Genomic DNA, 17,448 nt, shown 5'->3' with positions numbered 1-17,448 from the left:
TTGGGTCTTTGTTTTCATTATGGCAAGAGGTGCTGTCAGTGTGCCGAGTTTTATGGTCTGAATGGTATTTCCATCTTGGAGAAGGCTGTGCTAAGGTCTGGGGGCCTGTTACAACACCAGGCTTGCCCATTCTACCAAGCCGGGTCTCAGAAGCACCTTACTGCTGTGCAGGGGCCTGGGTACAAGTAACTCTGAGGGGTCATAGAAATAGGGGCGACTAAGAAGCTTGGGAGGTAACCCCCTTCTGGACTCCCATAAAGCCTTTCAGGGAAGCACCTGGTACTCAATGGCTAACCTTGGATACTCAACCTGGCATATTATTTCCAGCCTCCCTGACCTTTATACATCTCTGGAATGTCATAGAAGTTAGGCAATAGATGTGATGATGCTTGCTGAACAGTTAGTCTCAGCTGTGTGGCAGGAGGAAGTGGGTCTGAAATGGGGGCTTCCAGTAGGAATCCTGCCCTTCTATTCTCTGTAACTTACAGTCACCTATGTGGAGTCCTCTCTGACCCTCCTTCCAGATGTTGGCCCCTGTGCACAAACATTATCAATTGGGTGAGAAAAGAGAGGACAGGGGAAAAGGCAAGGGTAGCTATCATTCTCTGAGGTTCAAAGACCAGTCCTTCTTTTAGGGTCAAATGGCCAGGTAAGAATAACTAGGGGGTTGTGAAGGTCCAAGCTGGGGGGGGGGTTACTGAGGTCCCATTATAGCTTAGAGATCCAAGGGGATGATTTAGTTCAGAGAAAATGATTTATTGCACGTTAGAACCCCAGCAGGACAATGTGTGAGATTTCATATCTCCTCTTAGCGGGGAAAAGCACAGAGCTGGTAGGGGGATGGAGTTGTCAAAGCACCAAAGACCCCATGGTCGCTGGGCCGGGGCTGCCCAGCGGGCACCGAGAAGCTAAAGCGCTGCAGGAGGCAGGTGAAGAAGAGGAAGAGCTCCATGCGGGCCAGGGGCTCCCCCAGACATGCTCTGCGGCCTGTGGGTGGGAGAGGGGCTCAGTCAGTCTGGGGCCTGCTTGATGCTCCACCCTCCAGGCACCCTGGGAAGAGGCAGGGAGCCAGGGGCCCACAGCACCTGCTGAGAATGGCATGAAGGCCTCCTGCTTCACAAAGTGGCCCTGGGCATCCAGGAAGTGTTCAGGATGGAAATGGAAGGGCTTCTCCCAGACGGTCTCGTCCTTCAGCACTGAGGACAGGTTGGTGATGAGGGTCGTCCCCTGGCAGGAGGCACACGGTGTGAACATGGACTGGGAAAGAGTCACCATGATCACAGGCAAAGCCTCCACCCCACACACTTGATACTTTCATCTAACCTCAGACCTAGAAGCTCCTCAGCCCTCTTTTTGATACTCTGACCGGAATAAGTGACAAGTGACATAGGTATACACAGTCACCTGTACTTGTGGGTAGTGGCTGCTACAACCACCCCAGCCATGTTTTGACATGTTCAATTGTCTAGCTGGGGGTTCCGGTGTACAGTTCTTGTTCCACTTCCCATATTCACCAGGGGGGAGTTGGTACTGTTGGGAAGTAGATTGCCTATTCCCAGTCCTTAACTGGGCAGCTCAGGCCACTAGCTGGCTGGTAACACTGGCGGGACATTGGAGGTCTACCTTAGGGATAATGAAGCCTTGCACTTCAATGTCACGAGATGTCTTGTGAGGCACCCCAAGTGGGAGGATGTCACCAAAGCGCTGCACCTCATGAACGACAGCGTTGGTGAAGGGCATGCGGACCTGGTCTGCCATCTCTGGATGCCGTTCCTGCCCTATGACATCATCGATTTCCTTTTGGACACGGCCTGGAGAGACAGCAGCCCCACAGTTAAGGAGCCCCAGGTGGATGCCCCTTATCCCTCTATTACCTCCATGTTAAGGGCTGGGTTCATGGGAAGATGATGGCTATCATCCCTTGCCGAAGTCTAGTTCAGGCCAGTGCCGGGAGCCACAAGTGTCCCAAGTAAGCTTAAGGAGTGTGCCTCTCCCGTCCTTCCTCTTTCTTCTTAGCCCCAGCCAGGCTCACTCTGCACATCCGGGTGCAGGATCATGAGCAGCAGGGCCCACGACAGTGTGGTCGAAGAGGTCACCATCCCTGCCATGAACAGGTCAGCCACCACCATACGCAAGTTCTCATCATTGAAGCTGCTCTCAGGATTCCCCTTGGCCTGGGCCAGGCAGAAAGGGTGGACTCAGTGGGGATAGGAAGTCCCTCAATAGCCTCCCATTGTGCCCGGGCAGCTTGGGTGCTGAGTCACTAGGTGACACACAGGATGCCAGCCCATAGCCCCTGCAGCTGCCAATCACCTTCTCCACCTCGGCCAGGAAGGCGTCAGTCAGGTCTCGGGGTGGCTGGGTAGAGTCCCGGGTCATCTTGTGCTCAGTCAGCAGCTCATCCAGCATGGCCATGAAGGCCTTTTTTCCAGAGAAGACCTTGCCAGGCAGCCCTGGGATGTGCAGGAGCGCCGAGAACACATTCAGGAACTGTGACCAACAGAGAAGGACCAATAGAGAGGCCTGGATGCTTCCTGCGCAGTGCTCTCCTGGAACAGACTTGGGTCCTAGCCTCCTCCAGGGGAGACTGGTGACATAGTCCTTCCCAAATGCCAACCACTAACCTTCCTTTTTGGCCCTGAGCTTCCAGAAGGGCTGGCATACAGTGGAGATTTCAGACTTGCGTGGTTTTCACGGGCACTCATCATTTCCAAGCACTTGACCCCAGTCTAACCCCTCTCCTCCCAGAATGCCCTCTCCCTGTCACTCCTGAATGTTGATCATCTTTCTGAGAGGCCCCAGTGCATGAAGTTATCTGGGTACAGACACCCGTGAGCCCCGCACCATAGGCAGGAAGCCAGATTCCTCCTCGAGAGTATCTTTCAACAAGTCCAGCAGCCTGATGAAGCGTGGGTCGTCGTACTCAAAGCGGCAGGCATACAGGAGGGATGCTATCACATTGCACACTGCTTTGTCCAACAGAGCATTAGGGCTGAAAGGGAGTCCTGGGAATGGAAACACCGATCAGGGTGTTTGCTGTCTGTCCCCACTTGTACCCACCAGCCCACCACCTACCGTTATAGTCAGCGAAGGCAGCACAGAGACATCTGGCCTCCTCAGTCACCCACTGCTCCAGTGACTTCTTGCCCAGGCCAAAGTGACGAAAGGTGGACACGGAGAAGCGTCGCTGCTGACGCCAGGCAGAGCCGTACTGTGCTAGGACCACACCTGGGGGACCACACTTAGGCCTGAGACCTAGTCCTCTTTTCTGCTCCTGCCCCCTTTACCACCACGATAGTCTATCACTACTGTAAGATCCTCTGTCCACCCTTCAGCTGTCAGCCTTTGCTGTCTCTTCTCTGTGCCTGTACCTCCCCTGGAATTAAGTCCCCAACTGTCTCTAACCCCTGAACCCCCTCCAGTCCCCATTTTCCCACCACTTCTGTCACTCTCTGCATTTGCCTTGAGAGCGTGGTCCAAAGCCCACGTGGTCGCTCGTATGCAGTAGCGGCCGGTCAGCGGTGTCCTCGCTGTATCTCACCAGGGCCTCACGCAGGGCTGTTAGCCCATTTAGCACAACCACTGGCTCAAAGGCCAGCTGTAGGCTGAACAGGTCCCCAAAGCGGCTTCGCAGCTGTAGGCAAGGAGTTAGTGCATTACTGGCAAGCCTGGATCCCAGTGCTTGGCTGTACTGGACAGAAGTTGGCAGGGGAGGTCTAGGAGTGAGCCCCACAGAAGGAGGAAATCAAACACTGCACCATGGCCTTGCTGGCGTCACACATTTCCAAATGCCAATTGGTTCCACTGGGATCCTCATGTCTAGATGAGGAAACTAAGGCTCATAGATTAAGTAGGGACTCTGAGAGTCTGAAATAGCGAAAGGATGGGAACAATCGCTGTACCTCTTTCAACTTTGATTTCCTGACAGAAACACTAACTCAGGACCATGGCCTCTCCCACATTCGCAAAAACATTTCCCCCTGGTTGTATGGAAAGGAATATGAGGCCTATATAACTTGATTCCTCATTTATTTATTTTTATTTTTGGTTTTCCGAGACAGGGTTTCTCTGTATTGTTTTGGAGGCTGTCAGTCCAGCCTGGCCTCGAACTCACAGAGTATGTGATTGTTTTTTTGAGCCAAGATCTTGGAACTAGCTATGTAGACCAAGTTGAATTCACAGAGATTTGCTTGCCTTTACCTCCTCTGAATGCTGGGATTAAAGGTCTGTACCACTGTACTGGGCTTTTTTTCCTTTAAAAATTTTAGAGTTTGCTTTTTTTGAAATGGGCTCATTTATGAGCATGGGCTAGCTTAGAACTCAAATAAATATGCCTACCTCTGTCTCCCAAGTACTGGGATTAGAGGCATATATCCCCTCACCTGGCTCTCAAATTTTGGTTATAGAGATAGTTTCATTATGTATCTTAAGGTGGCCTGGAATTTATAACCCAACTGCCTTAGCCTCCCAGTGGCAGGCATGTTGGAATTAGGATGCAACCCCAGAACCACCATCGCCCACTATACTCTGTCCTGCTAACTGAATCTCAAACTGGCTGTTAGGTCCCATCCCGCCTTTTGGGCACTGCCTTTGGGAAGTTCAGGGTGTCCTCAGGTCCTGCACCACTCTCCCCAAGGGAAGGTAGCCTAAGCTTTCTCCTGGAGGCTAGCTCCTGAGCAGCATGCAGCTACACTGCCACCCACTGTGCTCTGATGGGAGTTCACCATGGCCTCTCAGACATCAACAGTTCCCATACCTTTTGGAAGCCTGCTGGCATATTCTGGAAGTCCACCTGCAGCAGGTTTCCAAGCACAGGCAATGGCGTAGGGCCTGGCGGATAGCGGGCAGTCCAGCAGTGGCGCCGGTGCATTAGGTCCACCAGAAGCAGGAAGATAGCCATGAATATGACTACGGACCACAGCTCAGCCCCAGTCAGCAGCCTCATGGCTGTCCTGATGCTCTCAGGGTTTTTTTCTGGAAACACCTCTTGGTTCTTACTCCAGCCACTAAGACCAAGAAAAACAGTGTTACCACACTCCAGGCACTCATCTGGCCCAGGCTGATCCCTTAGGAGCCAATGCTGCCCTTTGCCCTCTGCCTTAAAGCCAAGCTGCTGTTGTCAGTGCAGAGTACAAGGAGGGGCAAGGCAGGCCAGAGCCAATGGTAGCCTGAGGGGTCCATGCGCTCTGGTCCTTAGGGGCTTATGCAGGAGAAGGGGACAGAAACCCTGGGGAACCATGTGGGCTTAGCATACTGGGTGTGCTTGTCTGGGTACTGGGAGCTTCATGGGCAGATGACAGATGCACCCCTCTGTTCAGGCACTTGCTCAAGAGGAGGTATACAGATAGCACAACTTAGAGGGGCTTAGGACTATTGCCTCCATCTGGAGTGGGACTTTCCTGGCAGTGACAGAGGGCCTGAATGGCCCTGCAGGGCACTGGGCTGTGTGACCAGGTGCCTGGAATAGACTGCAGGCAAGCGAGGGACACTGGGAGGAAGGCAGAAGCTGATCACTGGTACATCAGGTACTCTAGGTTCAGCAAAATGGTCAAGGCCAGGCTACAGACAGTGTTTCCCTGACCAGCAGCCCACCCCATGGATGCCACGCTGACCCTAGGCACCCGAGCACAATGCAGTCTTCCATACTCCAGATACCTGGCACAGGTAGGACACTTATACCATGCAAGGCTATACCCTTCTAAAGGAGCAGAGATCACCCCTTGTGCTCTGCTTTGAGCCAAGCTGCTATGCTGTCTGTGTAGCCAGAAGAAGCAGGCAGAGCAGGGGGCAGAGGCTGCTCCATAGGCCTTTCCCCCCTTTCTTCTCCATCTACTTCCCAGGGTAGGGAGGTGAAGTAGTAGACCTTCTCCATCTTTCTGATACACCTGAGCTCAGCCCCAGCTCCCCTCAGAACTATGTAGTCTGGAGCCTGGTGTAGTGACTCACATCTGTAATCCCAGCATTTGTGAGGCTGAGGCAGGAGGATTGCTGTTCTACTCTAGCCTGAGTTACAGTGTAAGACGACCCCCACCTCAAACAACAAAAAATTGGGACTTTTTCCTATTGACTCAAACTCTCAGTATGGTGCAGGCTTTGTTTCTCTTCAACTCACTTGCCCAATGCTGACAGATCCTCATCTGACCCATATGTCATATGTCATCCGCTCTTGCGGGGGGCCTTATGGAGTACTCTTAGAGACCATATGACAGGAAGCACAGGAAACGAGGATTAATACATTCATAAAACTACTGTGACAAAAATACTTAAGGCATACTATTTTATCAAGGAAAGGGGGCTGGCAGGCGACTTAGTGGGTAGAGGCTCCTTCCTCTAAGCCTGACAATCTGAGTTTGACCCCAGGACCACACAGTGGAAGGAGGGAATCAACTCTCATAAATTGTTCTCTGACCTCTATGTGGGTTCATGAATGTGCACACACGTACAAGGTAATTAAACCTTAGGTTTACTTTGTCTTATGGTTCGGGAAGCTCAAGGGCTCCCTTCCACCTGGTGATCAAGTCCCAGTGGTATTTGTGATGCATTACATGACAAGAAACACGAAGTCAGCCGGGCAGTGGTGGCGCACGCCTTTAATCCCAGCACTCGGGAGGCAGAGGCAGGTGGATCGCTGTGAGTTCGAGGCTGGGCTGGACCGACAGCCTCCAAAACAATACAGAGAAACCCTGTCTCGTAAAAAAAAAAAAAAAAGAAACACGAAGTCTATGTGTGTGTGGGGGGGGCACTGTTCCTCTCCTAAACCACTGAACTCAACCATAGGGTCTGCCCAAATGGTCTCATCTAAAGCTATTTTTCAAATAGTCTTTTTCCACCTTTTATTACCATAGAGGTACCTCAGAGTAGGGATTACGTGAAGCTCTGGGGACACTCAGCCAAGTGCAAACTATAGACAGTCACTTCTGTCGGGCATATGCCATTTTGTAAATGTTGGTTGAACTTTGACAACTCCAGTGACTGCAGTAGTTTGGTTTTTAGAATTGAAGTTAACTTGGTTGCCTAGGTGACCAGAAAACATGTTTATGGATCATCTGACCTTTCTGAGCTGACTATTCACTGGTTACTCCTAGCAATGGCCAACTGCAAGCCAAAGGGAAACGAGAATCTACCATCCCTCCTCCTTTCTCTGAAATGTGTAAGAACGGATTGTCACTCTGCCATGTGGCCCTGATCTTTCCTCCTCACCCTCCTGACGTCTATGGCATTAACAACTCAACAAATTTCTTACCTAAAAGAACCCTCTTGCTCAGTGTCCCCCTTGAGCTGGAATCGTTACCTCAGACTGCACAAGTGAGGCACTTTCACTGAAGTGCATAATCACACAAGTCTACAATTGGCACATTTTCACGTCTTCCCACAGGCACAACACACACTTGCACACCCATCAACAACACCTTGAGACAGCACTAACGCACTCCAGACCCACAGACACTCACATGCCAGACACATCCCAGTGGGATCTACGAGATGGGTAGCTGGCACCAAGAGCGCTGCTTCTGATGCCCAGACTGCCCCTGGTCTACGGGCAGCTCCCAGTGAGGCACACGGCTCCACATGGCTGGTCCTAGCAAGTCACACATGAGAGTCAGGAAGCAGCGGCTGGTGGGACCCAGAAGACATTTCTACAAACTCTAGTCTACAACATGTCTAGCCACTTCTGGAGGGACAATGTCACTGTTGCCTCCAATTGCATTAGAAACCAGATGCCAATGCTATTGATGGCCCTCCCAAGGTGAACTGCTTCTTTCTTGCTTTTAGATTTCTGTTTTTTGATAGCTGGATTAAAACTGTCCAGATATAGCTTTGCTGAAAGCTATCCTAGGAGTTTCTTTGAGTTACTTTTCTCAAATCTGTGAGGAAATACTTGCCTCAAGGGAACAGGAAAAGTGGGGATTAGTCAGGTAGAAGCAGGAGAATCACACAGTCAGGCAGCAGCAGGATAATCACACAGTCAGGCAGCAGCAGGATAATCACACAGTCAGGCAGCAGAAGGAGATCACACAGTCAGGCAGCAGCAGGATAATCACACAGTCAGGCAGCAGAAGGAGATCACACAGTCAGGCAGCAGAAGGAGAATCACACAGTCATGCAGCAGAAGGAGAATCACACAGTCATGCAGCAGAAGGAGAATCACACAGTCAGGCAGCAGAAGGAGAATCACACAGTCAGGCAACAGAAGGAGATGAATAAGGATTCCCCCTGCTCACTTCCTCCTTCCCCCACTTGTATTCAGCCTGTGGCTCCAGCCCATGGTATTGTACCAACAACATTGGGTAGATCTCCTTGCCTTAGTTAAACCTTGCTGGAAACGCCTCACAGAAACACTCAGAGGTGCGTCCTAAGAGATTATAGATGAGAAACTGAAAATTTAAATTTATCATTACAGAGTTTCTTGAACTTCTTATACACACAGATTAATGGCTTCATCAAATTCTTTGTTTATTTAGGTTTTTGAGGCAGGGTTTCTCTGTGTAGCCCTGGCTGTCCTGGAACTTGCTTTGTAGACCAGGCTGATCTTGAACTCACAGAGATGCATCTGCCTCTGCCTCCCGAGTGCTGGGATTAGAGGTGTGCGCCACCACAGCCTGGCTGACTTCATCAAATTCTTAACTGGGCCTGCACTACGTGGAAATCAGGATACATAAAGGTCTCTGTATCACTCCCTTTCCTCTTCATTCTTGGGCATGAGCTCTTGGTTGACCGTCTTTATGCTTGCTGACTATTATTTCTGACTGCTCATATCTGCTCTTGGACTCTGAAGGGATTTTCATTTTGATTATTTTCATTTTCAGCTACAGAATTTCTTTTGGTCTCTGTTCTTAGTTTCTGTCTCATTACTGGTATTTGGTAATATTTTAATTAAAAATATTTGTTTTTATGAGTATGCTGGTAGGTAGTCTGTGCACCAGGACATTGGATCCCCCTGGACCTGGAGTTAACAGATGGTTGTGAGCTGCCATGCAGGTGCTGGGAATTGATCCTCGATCTCTGGAAGAGCAGCCAGAGCTCTTAACCACAGAGCCATCTCGTCAGCCCCAATCTTTTCCTTTCTAGGGACATTTTCTTTTAGCATTTTGAACAGATTTTAGTGAGGTGATTTAAAGTCTGGTGCCTTCAGTGTCATGGGTAGTCTGCATTCACTGTTTATTTTCCTGGGTATGGACTTTTTTTTTTTTTTTGGTTTTTCGAAACAGGGTTTCTCTGTATTGTTTTGGAGGCTGTCCTGAACTAGCTCTGTAGACCAGGCTGATCTCAAACTCACAGAGATCCGCCTGCCTCTGCCTCCCGAGTGCTGGGATTATAGGCGGGCACCACCACCACCTGGCTGGACTATTCATCCTGGCTCTTTCGCCTGTCTCATTATTTTAAACTGGATGTTTCAAGCACTACTGTGTGGTTATGCTGAACACAAGATTATTGTTTGGGTTTTTGTTCCTGTGACTGATGCTAAGAGAAACACCTAAGAGACCAAAAGACTTATCTTGGTGCATGGCTCAGGTGTCTCCCTCCGTGTCAACCTGCTTCATGGCTGGGAGACTATAGCTACACAGAACACACAGTACTGAGAGAATGTGGCAAAGCAAAGAGCATCTCATGACAGCTGGGAGAGAGGGGAAGCTCGAGGGACAAGATGGATCCTTCAAAGACAGAACCCCAGTAACTGACTGCTTCCAACCCTCTCAGTAGTCCAGTCATGTGTGAACTCATCAGTGGACTAACCCATTGATTAGACTGAAGCCCTCTGGTAACAAAGAAATCTCATACATGGGCCAGAGATTGAAAAGCCAGTGAAGGAACCCAGTAAGACTCTGTGGTTGTGGATGGTAGGAACCTCCAAGTGTGGGGAGATTGTCTCCACAATGGGTACACAAGAAATCCCCGTATGAGGGGACTGAGTGACCCTAGAGAAGTCCATGGACTTGCAAGACACTTCCAATATGGAGAACCGGGCAGTTCTAGAAAGGATTGCTCCACAAGATACCCCTTGTTATTTTGGGGAGAACAAAAAGATCATTGTGTGTGTTTGTGTGTGTGTGTGAGAGAGAGAGACGAGAGAGAGAGAGAGAGAGAGAGAGAGAGAGAGAGAGGAGAAAGGAGAGTTGCATCTCCCTAGGAAAAGTCTGTTACACAACAGCTCTTCTTGAGTAATGACAGAAAATTGTAGGTCCCGGCCCGTGGCCACTGATGGCATAGGGAACTAGAAAGTCATGATTAAGGGCTTGTCTCCCAGTCAGAGCTTCAGTGCATGGATGTCCATGACATTATTTAGAGCAGGTTTCCGAAGAATCAAGGAGCACAGGCACTATGAATGAACCAGTGGACAAGCACCATGGCTTGCCTGGGCTCCTGAGTGGTGTCTCCCCATCCCACAGGCCCCATTTCAGTTTTTCACATGCTACTCATCAAACTGGATGGCCAGTTCAGACGTTTCCTCCCCTTAACCTTGAGCAGTTGGCAAACGCTGGTAATTGCATGCTGCAGAAAGCTCCCCAGCCACTATCTTTTAATAATTAAAATTTAGAGAAAAATCTGGGCTTTTTCCTAGCAACCCAGACCCATTAGAATGAATACCATATTTCTCTGTACCATCTGTACAAGTTTGCAAGTCACTGAGTTTAACATTAGTTTCCAATACTACTAACCTAAAAAGCTCACTATGGCTGTCTGCAACCAAGATACATTCCATTGGCCTTTTATGAAATTGCCTGTTTGTGGGCAAAGATCCAAACAAGAAGAAAGCACCCTTTGTTGAATTACAATCAACATCACTGAGTAGAAATCACAAGGGAGCGAGCTCAAGTTTCCCATCCTGTCCCCCACGCCCAGGCCTTGTTGTTTCCAGACAGCTGCATTATTTGGCAACCTCGAGGAAGTCACTTAGAAACTCTGGCTGCTTCCCTAGCTGCGAGAACCTTGTTGGTGCTTTCGTCTCTCTGGATGACAAGTAAGGCCTGGCCAAGTAGGTACCGAGTACATACATACTGCACACAGACCTGTCTGTCCATGTGATTGGTGAGGCTCTTGTTCTTAATTCACTGAGCCCCTCTGAAATAATAACAACCAAGGTAAACCCTATATTCCAGTCTAGCTGTGTCATGTATCCTGTCCTCTTTCTCTTTGAAGGAAAAATTCAAACACAGGAACCAGGTTCAGATTTAGAGGGGATTACCATTTTTTGAACACATTACTTCACACACAATTTTGACCAAACACTCATGATATCTCCATGCAATAGCAATGCTGTACCATCCAACAGGTAGACCAATCAGAGGGCTCATAGCACAGATAAGGAATCCCGAAGATGGTGACGAGAAATGTGTTTGGGAAGATGATCCAATATCGCCAAATTGAATTCCAACTGCTTTCATGAAAAGGGTCAGAATGTCACTGGCCCTCCCTGCATGCCATGGTTTCCCATTACTGCTGCTACGTCTGAAGCCAAGGAAAAATGGACACAATGCACACAGCAGACACAGGTCTTCACATGGCCTAAGCATAGCTCTTCACCTATCACAGATATGTCTACTGAGGCTCTGGGAAGGCTCCTGCCCTGTCAGCCAGCTTCAAATTGACAAGAGTGGGACCTCCTGTGTGGTCTGTCAACCTTGAATCAGCATGGTCCTGGGATCCTACTTTTAAATACCACAATGTTGCCTGGTGAATCGCAGAGCAGGATAGGCAGTGACAAGACCCAGCAGGGTCACAGGTTCGGGTGTGGGATGAGCATCTCCCTGAGTAAGCCGACCTGCTGGGGTAGAGGGGATACAGGCACTTCTCCACTGTGCAGCACTGTATCCCAGCCCCCCCCAAGGACTACATGTGGGAGAACTTTGACTGGGCAGAGAGAGGGAAGACGCCTGTGAGGTGTCCTGGAAACCAGAACATTTCCATTTTAGTAGTCTGTTTCCCACTACCCTTGTGGGGACACAAGTCATTTTCCAGGACAGCCAACGAACAGGCCCTCTTCTCCACCGCAGTCTTCCCCTGAGCACCACCTGAGTACTGCCTTCTCACAAGTCTATGTTCAGGGCAGAGGCAGCTGCACAAAATGTCAAGATGCTAACTGCCACACCACCCAAACTATCTTCTGTGAGCAAAAAGATGACCCTGCCCTCTGAACAGCGTTTCTGACAGTGGAGACAAATTTCACAGGCCACACATGTCCCTTCTCTCCCTCCCAGACAGCTGAATTCGGGGAGGGGGGGTGTCTGTGGTTTGTGGCTGAGCAACACCTGGACTCACCGATCTCAAAGCCATAACCTTTGACTCATCACCAGCACGAACTTGCCAACTGTGCCCTAGAACTTAGAAATCACACATGGAGCCAGTGGACTCAACCTGGGCAAACTAGGAGTACACAGGCCAACCACCCAGTTCAGTCACTGCCAACCTGGTCCACGGAGACTTTCAGAAAACATTCCATTCACTTCTCCTGAAACATTTTGTTCCATAAGAATCATTCTGAAACATTTTGTTCTTTGAAGCATTATTTGCACACTCCATGTCAGTCCTTAGGATCAAGCTAAATGGTGGACAGTTGCTTTCACGCCCTCCTCAGAGACCTAGGGCAACTCTTTCCAGATCTACAGACAGCCCCACAGAAAAAAACCTCAAACCCCTTCACATCCTGGGGCTGGGAGGCAGACACGCTTTAAAAATGTCTGGGCTAAATACACACGGTAGCTTACTTGTAATCTCAGCATTTGGGAGGCTGGACGCAGGAGGAGTGCATTGATTTCCAGGCCAGCCTGGGCTACAGTATAAAATCTGTCTCAAAACACAATACTGAAAAGGAAACCCAATCTCCAGGACTTCTGTCACTTGGCATACGAAAGAATTCCAAGACTCTGGCGAGGATGCAGAATGTATGCTGGGCTCTCTCAGAGGGGAGTTCAGCAGTGTCTGCACACACCAACAAGAACAGGATGGGCTGTTTGCGTGGAGATAAGGATGATAAAATACAACAGGGTATAACTGTGCATTCCAGTTGGTGGTCTGTGGTCCTTCACTGTAAAGGTCCTTGTATGCTCAGTGTAGAATTTCTTGTTTGGAGGCAGGGTCTCCCTATGTAGTTCTGGCTGTCCTGGAACTCCCTATGTAGGCATGTAGGCGAGACTGTCCTGGAACTCCCAGAGATCCTCCTGCCCCTGAGTCCCGAGTGCTGGGATTTTGGCTCAGTGTAGATTTCTTTTAGTTTTTCCTAATTGAATGGGAGTGGGTCCTCCAAGGCTGCCAGTCACTGACAACATTCCAGCTGTGGGCGGGGCAAGCAGAGCTGGCCTGGTCCCCTCCCCAGCCCCACCTCCCTTCCCCACCTTCTGTGAACCCCAAAGGGCAAGAAGCAGGGTCTGTGAAGAGAGGTCTGGTTTGCTCAGGTACTGCCTGTCTGTGCCTGCTAGGCCAGGAATACACTCCAAAGGGCAAGTTATGCAAAGGCCCAGGGTCGGGTTTCCACCCTGCTGGCATCAGAACAGAGGTCCAGCCCTGAGGCCTGGCTACAAGCAGGTTCCCCTTTCCGTGACTTCTGGGGTGAGCCCCAGGAACCTGCCTTTATCAGGTCCAGGTTGGTTCTGGCAACTTAGCCTCGGCCTGGGACAACTGAAAACTGCTTACCCCATCCACACTGGGGGGTTCCCCTCTGCTCACTCCAACAGGGGAGAAGCACCCAGCCCAAAGGTGAGGGTCTGCCACACTCGGGTGCCCAGGTGACTCCAGCTTAGGGGTGGGGTGGGGCCTGCCTTGCATCCCTTCCCCAGTGGAGGTGCAGACTCGCAAGCCCTGCCTTTACCTGTGTGGTGCGTTCTGAAGCTCAGCAGAGGAGAGGCAAGAGGTGTCTGGAGCCCTGCAGGAATCCGAGGAGGCACTCAGAGGAAGAAGAGCTCTGAGGAGGACCCTGAGGAGGAGGGCACTGGAGGAGGTGGTGGGGATCTCTGCTGAGGAGGAGGAGGGGACATTCTGAGGAGGAGGATCTTCTCCGGGGAGGTGGGGACTCTCTGAGGAGGAGCCATGCTCTGAGGAGGAGGAGGAGGAGGAGGAGGAGGAGGAGGAGGAGGAGTTTGAAGCACTGGGAAGGGAATCTGAAATGAGGAGGAGGAGCTCCGAGGAAGAGGCCACAGCTCTGACAGGGCTGAGATCAGAGCCTTGCAATCTCTCTGAGCATCCAGAGCCCAGATGGTTCTTGGGACACTGAAGACAGAGGGAACTGCAGGGAGAGTTTAGAAAGCAGTATAGAGAAGCATTCGTCCTTTACACACAAGGGGAACCGTCATGAGATTAATTAACTGTTAATTTCCCATCAGAGACTATGGAGGCCAGAAGATACAGGATAACACATGCAAATCCTGAAGAATGTCATCCAAAGTTTGTCAAGAAAAATTGTCCTTCAGGAATTAAGTAGAAAGCAGGATGTTTCCAGATGAAAGCTGAAGGGACTCATTATCAGTGGTGAAAGGATTCAGGTATTATGCTGGCCTGCCCCTGTCACCTGGCAGAATGCTTTCAGGCAGTGCTCTGGGCAGCCCAGGGTTCCATGAGTACTAGTTGAAGTGTCAAAACCCCAGATCAGCCCTTCCCCTGCCTTAGCTCCTCAAGACTATGTTGTATGCAACAGGCCTAGGGCCAAAATTAATCACAAAGGAACTCCAAACCCCCACAGCCTCCTAGATACTTGGATCCTGGGGACTGTTTGACTGCAAAAGAAACTCCCCTGTAGTCTCCAGGAAATTCAATTCTGAAAAATTTGGTACAATAGACCACCTGGAAAACATAGAAACCAGAGAATGTACCCTCCCAGCAGCAGTCTACAAGAAAAACGGGTACACAGGTGTTACAAGCCAAAAAACATGACTTAGAAATAATTTCTTGAATATTCCCCAAATATCAATCAATCAGCCACCAACCCGTACCAATGATGTAGTCCTGTAGCTTTTTTTCTTTAAAACCTAGCAGTTGACAGGAAGCTTCACCCCCTCCTGAGGCTGCTGTGTCAACTCGCTAGACCGCGTCCCTCCCGTGGACGATTAATAAACCTGGTGCATTTGCATTGGTGGTCTCTTCCGGGATCCTTGTGACTTGGATGCAGGTGTAAAGGACCCTTTAAAAAACAGACCCCGCCCACTCACGCTCTCTTGATCTTTGCTCTCTCCTCTTGCTTTCTCTCTTCCCCTTCACCCCGTCTCTCTTCCCCTCTTCCTCTTAATTTCTCTCTCTCTTGTTCTTTCTTCTCTCTCTTGCTCTCCCCCCTGCCCTGTAATAAACGCCATGGTTAATGTATCTCCTGGTTTGTGTTCATGTTCTATAGCATGCATCTTCTAACCTAAACAAAAGCATGACACGTGGACTTGCCTTATGAGGCAAGGCAGAGGAAGTTCTCCAGGCTGAGATGAAATAATTCGACCTGTTAAATCCACAGAAGGAACGAGCACAGGGCACGGCAACAACACCATGAATAGAAATGTTAGTGTGCTCCAGGGTTGTAATTCCTTCCTGTTTTGCCTGTATGGCTACAGACACCAATGCATAAAACAATGATTGCCAGTCTGTGCTGACAATTATGAAACGTGTAAATACGTGATATGCAGCAATAATAGTATAGGCAGAGGGACAGAGATGAAATGCACAGAGTCTGCATACTACAGAAAGTAAATTGATATTCAAATAAGGTTTCTGTGAGTTTAGGTGTTGACTTACACCCGGAAGCTCACTGGCCAGCGATCCTGGAGTGTGTATTGTGGCAGGAGCAGCAGACAAGACCTTGCTTCCGCAATGTGGAAGATGAGAACCAAATCCCAGAAGTTATCCTCTGACCTCCTTGGGCATGTCCTCCCCCCACCCCATGCACACAGCCTAATAATGAGTTTTAAAAGATGTTGACTTAGTCCCCAAGGTTAATGATGGGAAAAAAGTGTGCAAACGGGGCTGGAGAGATGGCTCAGAGGTTAAGAGCACTTGCTGGTCTTCCAGAGGTCCTGAGTTCAATTTCCAGCACCCACATTGTGGCTCACAACCATCTATAATGAGATCTGGTGCCATCTTCTGGCTGAACCCTGTATGCATGATAAATAAAATAAACATTAAAAAGCTGTGCAAACATGAAACGAGAAGCAGAAGAACTCTAAGAATACCAACTAAGTGAGCAAGGCAAAGGCGGGGATTCAGGGAGGAGACAAGGAGGGCAGGAAAAAGAGTTGGGTGTGGTTAGAGGCAAGTGCCCTTGCTTGCTTTCTGTTAGTGTGATATGAACCCTTGGACCAAAGTGGCTTTGGGGAGGAAAGGGTTGCTTTTAGCTGTTGGGTCCCTGTCCAGCATTGCTTTTGCATTGCTTGTCCGCCGATAGCCACAGGTGCATCCTGTGTACAGCCCTGACCTTGCCTGCCTGACATCAGTAGGAGGAAAACATGAGCTCTTACATCTGGGTCTTTTCCACTGTGCTATAAAAGACAGACACACACGCATTCTCTGGCAATAAAGGCGGCAGACACATTCTCTTAGCACAAACGGTTGGACGTCTTGTTTTTCATTTCCAGAGACCTTGGACGTGCCCGTGGCGCAGGTGCCACATTGAGCTTACACTTCCAGGTCACAGTCCACCCTGAAGAGGGTGGGGCAGAAGCTGAAGCAGACCAGAGAGGATGCTTCACACTAGCTCACTCACAGGGTTATGTTTAGCTCGCTTTAGATCCAGCCCAGGACTTACTGCCCAGGGAGTGATGCCACCTACCTTGGTTGGGCCTTTGTTTATCAATCAACAATTAAAGTAACTACAAAGAAATGCCCATGGGTCAATATGACCCAGATTTCTCTCAATCAAGACTCCTTTCTCAGGTGATCCTAGACTGTGTCAAGTTGAGAGCTAAAGCCGAGAGAGCAAGGATTTTCTCTCAGTAATTAACTGAAGACTAGTTGAGGTGTACCTGAATTGAAGGTTAATTGAAGTAAACCCTCTTATTGGAAGCAGAGATGGAAAATTGGTTAAGAAATGAGATCTGACAAAGTTAAGCCTGAACTAGTCTCTGCTGGAAACGTGTTGCTTTCAAGGAACTGAGATGGGAAACTATCTAACCCGTAAAGTTATCCTGCCACAGTGGAAATTCCTCAAGATCTGAAAGATCCACACCTATTTCAAGTGTAGACGTGCTGCTAAAATATCTGTTTGGACCACAGGGATCTCAAATCCTTCACATGGAGCAGGTGAGTCACGACATCTTTCCAACTCCCTGAGGCCTTAGTTTACAGCTCTTATGACCACAAGCTTTGGGCCAAATGGATGCTTCAGTCCATGGCTTCGAGGTACCGCCTGTGCCAGGAGAGAGGAATGCTCAGGCTGCAGGAAGCCATGAAGACTTTGGAACTAGGTCTGTGTTTGAAGTGAAGCCAGTTTCCAGTCAATGTGACAGATTAAGCAGTGGCCACTGTTGGAGCGATTCTGGTGTG

The 17,448-nt window shown here is 49.6% G+C and overlaps 1 protein-coding gene across 1 annotated transcript; it reads right to left on the bottom strand.

The window, feature by feature from the left end:
• Window positions 1–735: 735 nt before the first annotated feature.
• On the bottom strand, window positions 736–13,984 carry LOC110340366 (cytochrome P450 2D4). The gene is made up of 10 exons (XM_040752699.1): window positions 13,805–13,984; window positions 4,757–5,006; window positions 3,463–3,634; window positions 3,076–3,228; window positions 2,845–3,005; window positions 2,314–2,490; window positions 2,033–2,174; window positions 1,624–1,811; window positions 1,086–1,227; window positions 736–987 (listed from the first exon to the last, which is right to left on the bottom strand). The coding sequence occupies exons 2-10, from the start codon at window positions 4,943–4,945 to the stop codon at window positions 809–811; spliced, it is 1,503 nt and encodes a 500-aa protein (XP_040608633.1). The 5' UTR covers window positions 4,946–5,006; window positions 13,805–13,984; the 3' UTR covers window positions 736–808.
• Between the last annotated feature and the right edge of the window lie 3,464 nt (window positions 13,985–17,448).

The sequence above is a fragment of the Mesocricetus auratus genome, unplaced genomic scaffold (genome assembly GCF_017639785.1).
Source record: "Mesocricetus auratus isolate SY011 unplaced genomic scaffold, BCM_Maur_2.0 Super-Scaffold_100010, whole genome shotgun sequence".
Classification (NCBI taxonomy): domain Eukaryota; kingdom Metazoa; phylum Chordata; class Mammalia; order Rodentia; family Cricetidae; genus Mesocricetus; species Mesocricetus auratus.
The sequence above is the reverse complement of the archived record's forward strand: the minus strand, read 5'-3'. Positions and strand labels throughout refer to the sequence as shown.

What these genes read in the sequence shown, in the direction of transcription:
- LOC110340366 (XM_040752699.1), bottom strand. Translation starts at nt 4,945, where the DNA reads ATGAGGCTGCTGACTGGGGCTGAGCTGTGGTCCGTAGTCATATTCATG. An exon ending in AATCTGGCTTCCTGCCTATG is followed by an intron (nt 2,491 to 2,844) that starts GTGCGGGGCTCA and finishes TGTTGGTCACAG; the next exon opens with TTCCTGAATGTGTTCTCGGC. An exon ending in CTTCATGCCATTCTCAGCAG is followed by an intron (nt 988 to 1,085) that starts GTGCTGTGGGCC and finishes TCCCACCCACAG; the next exon opens with GCCGCAGAGCATGTCTGGGG.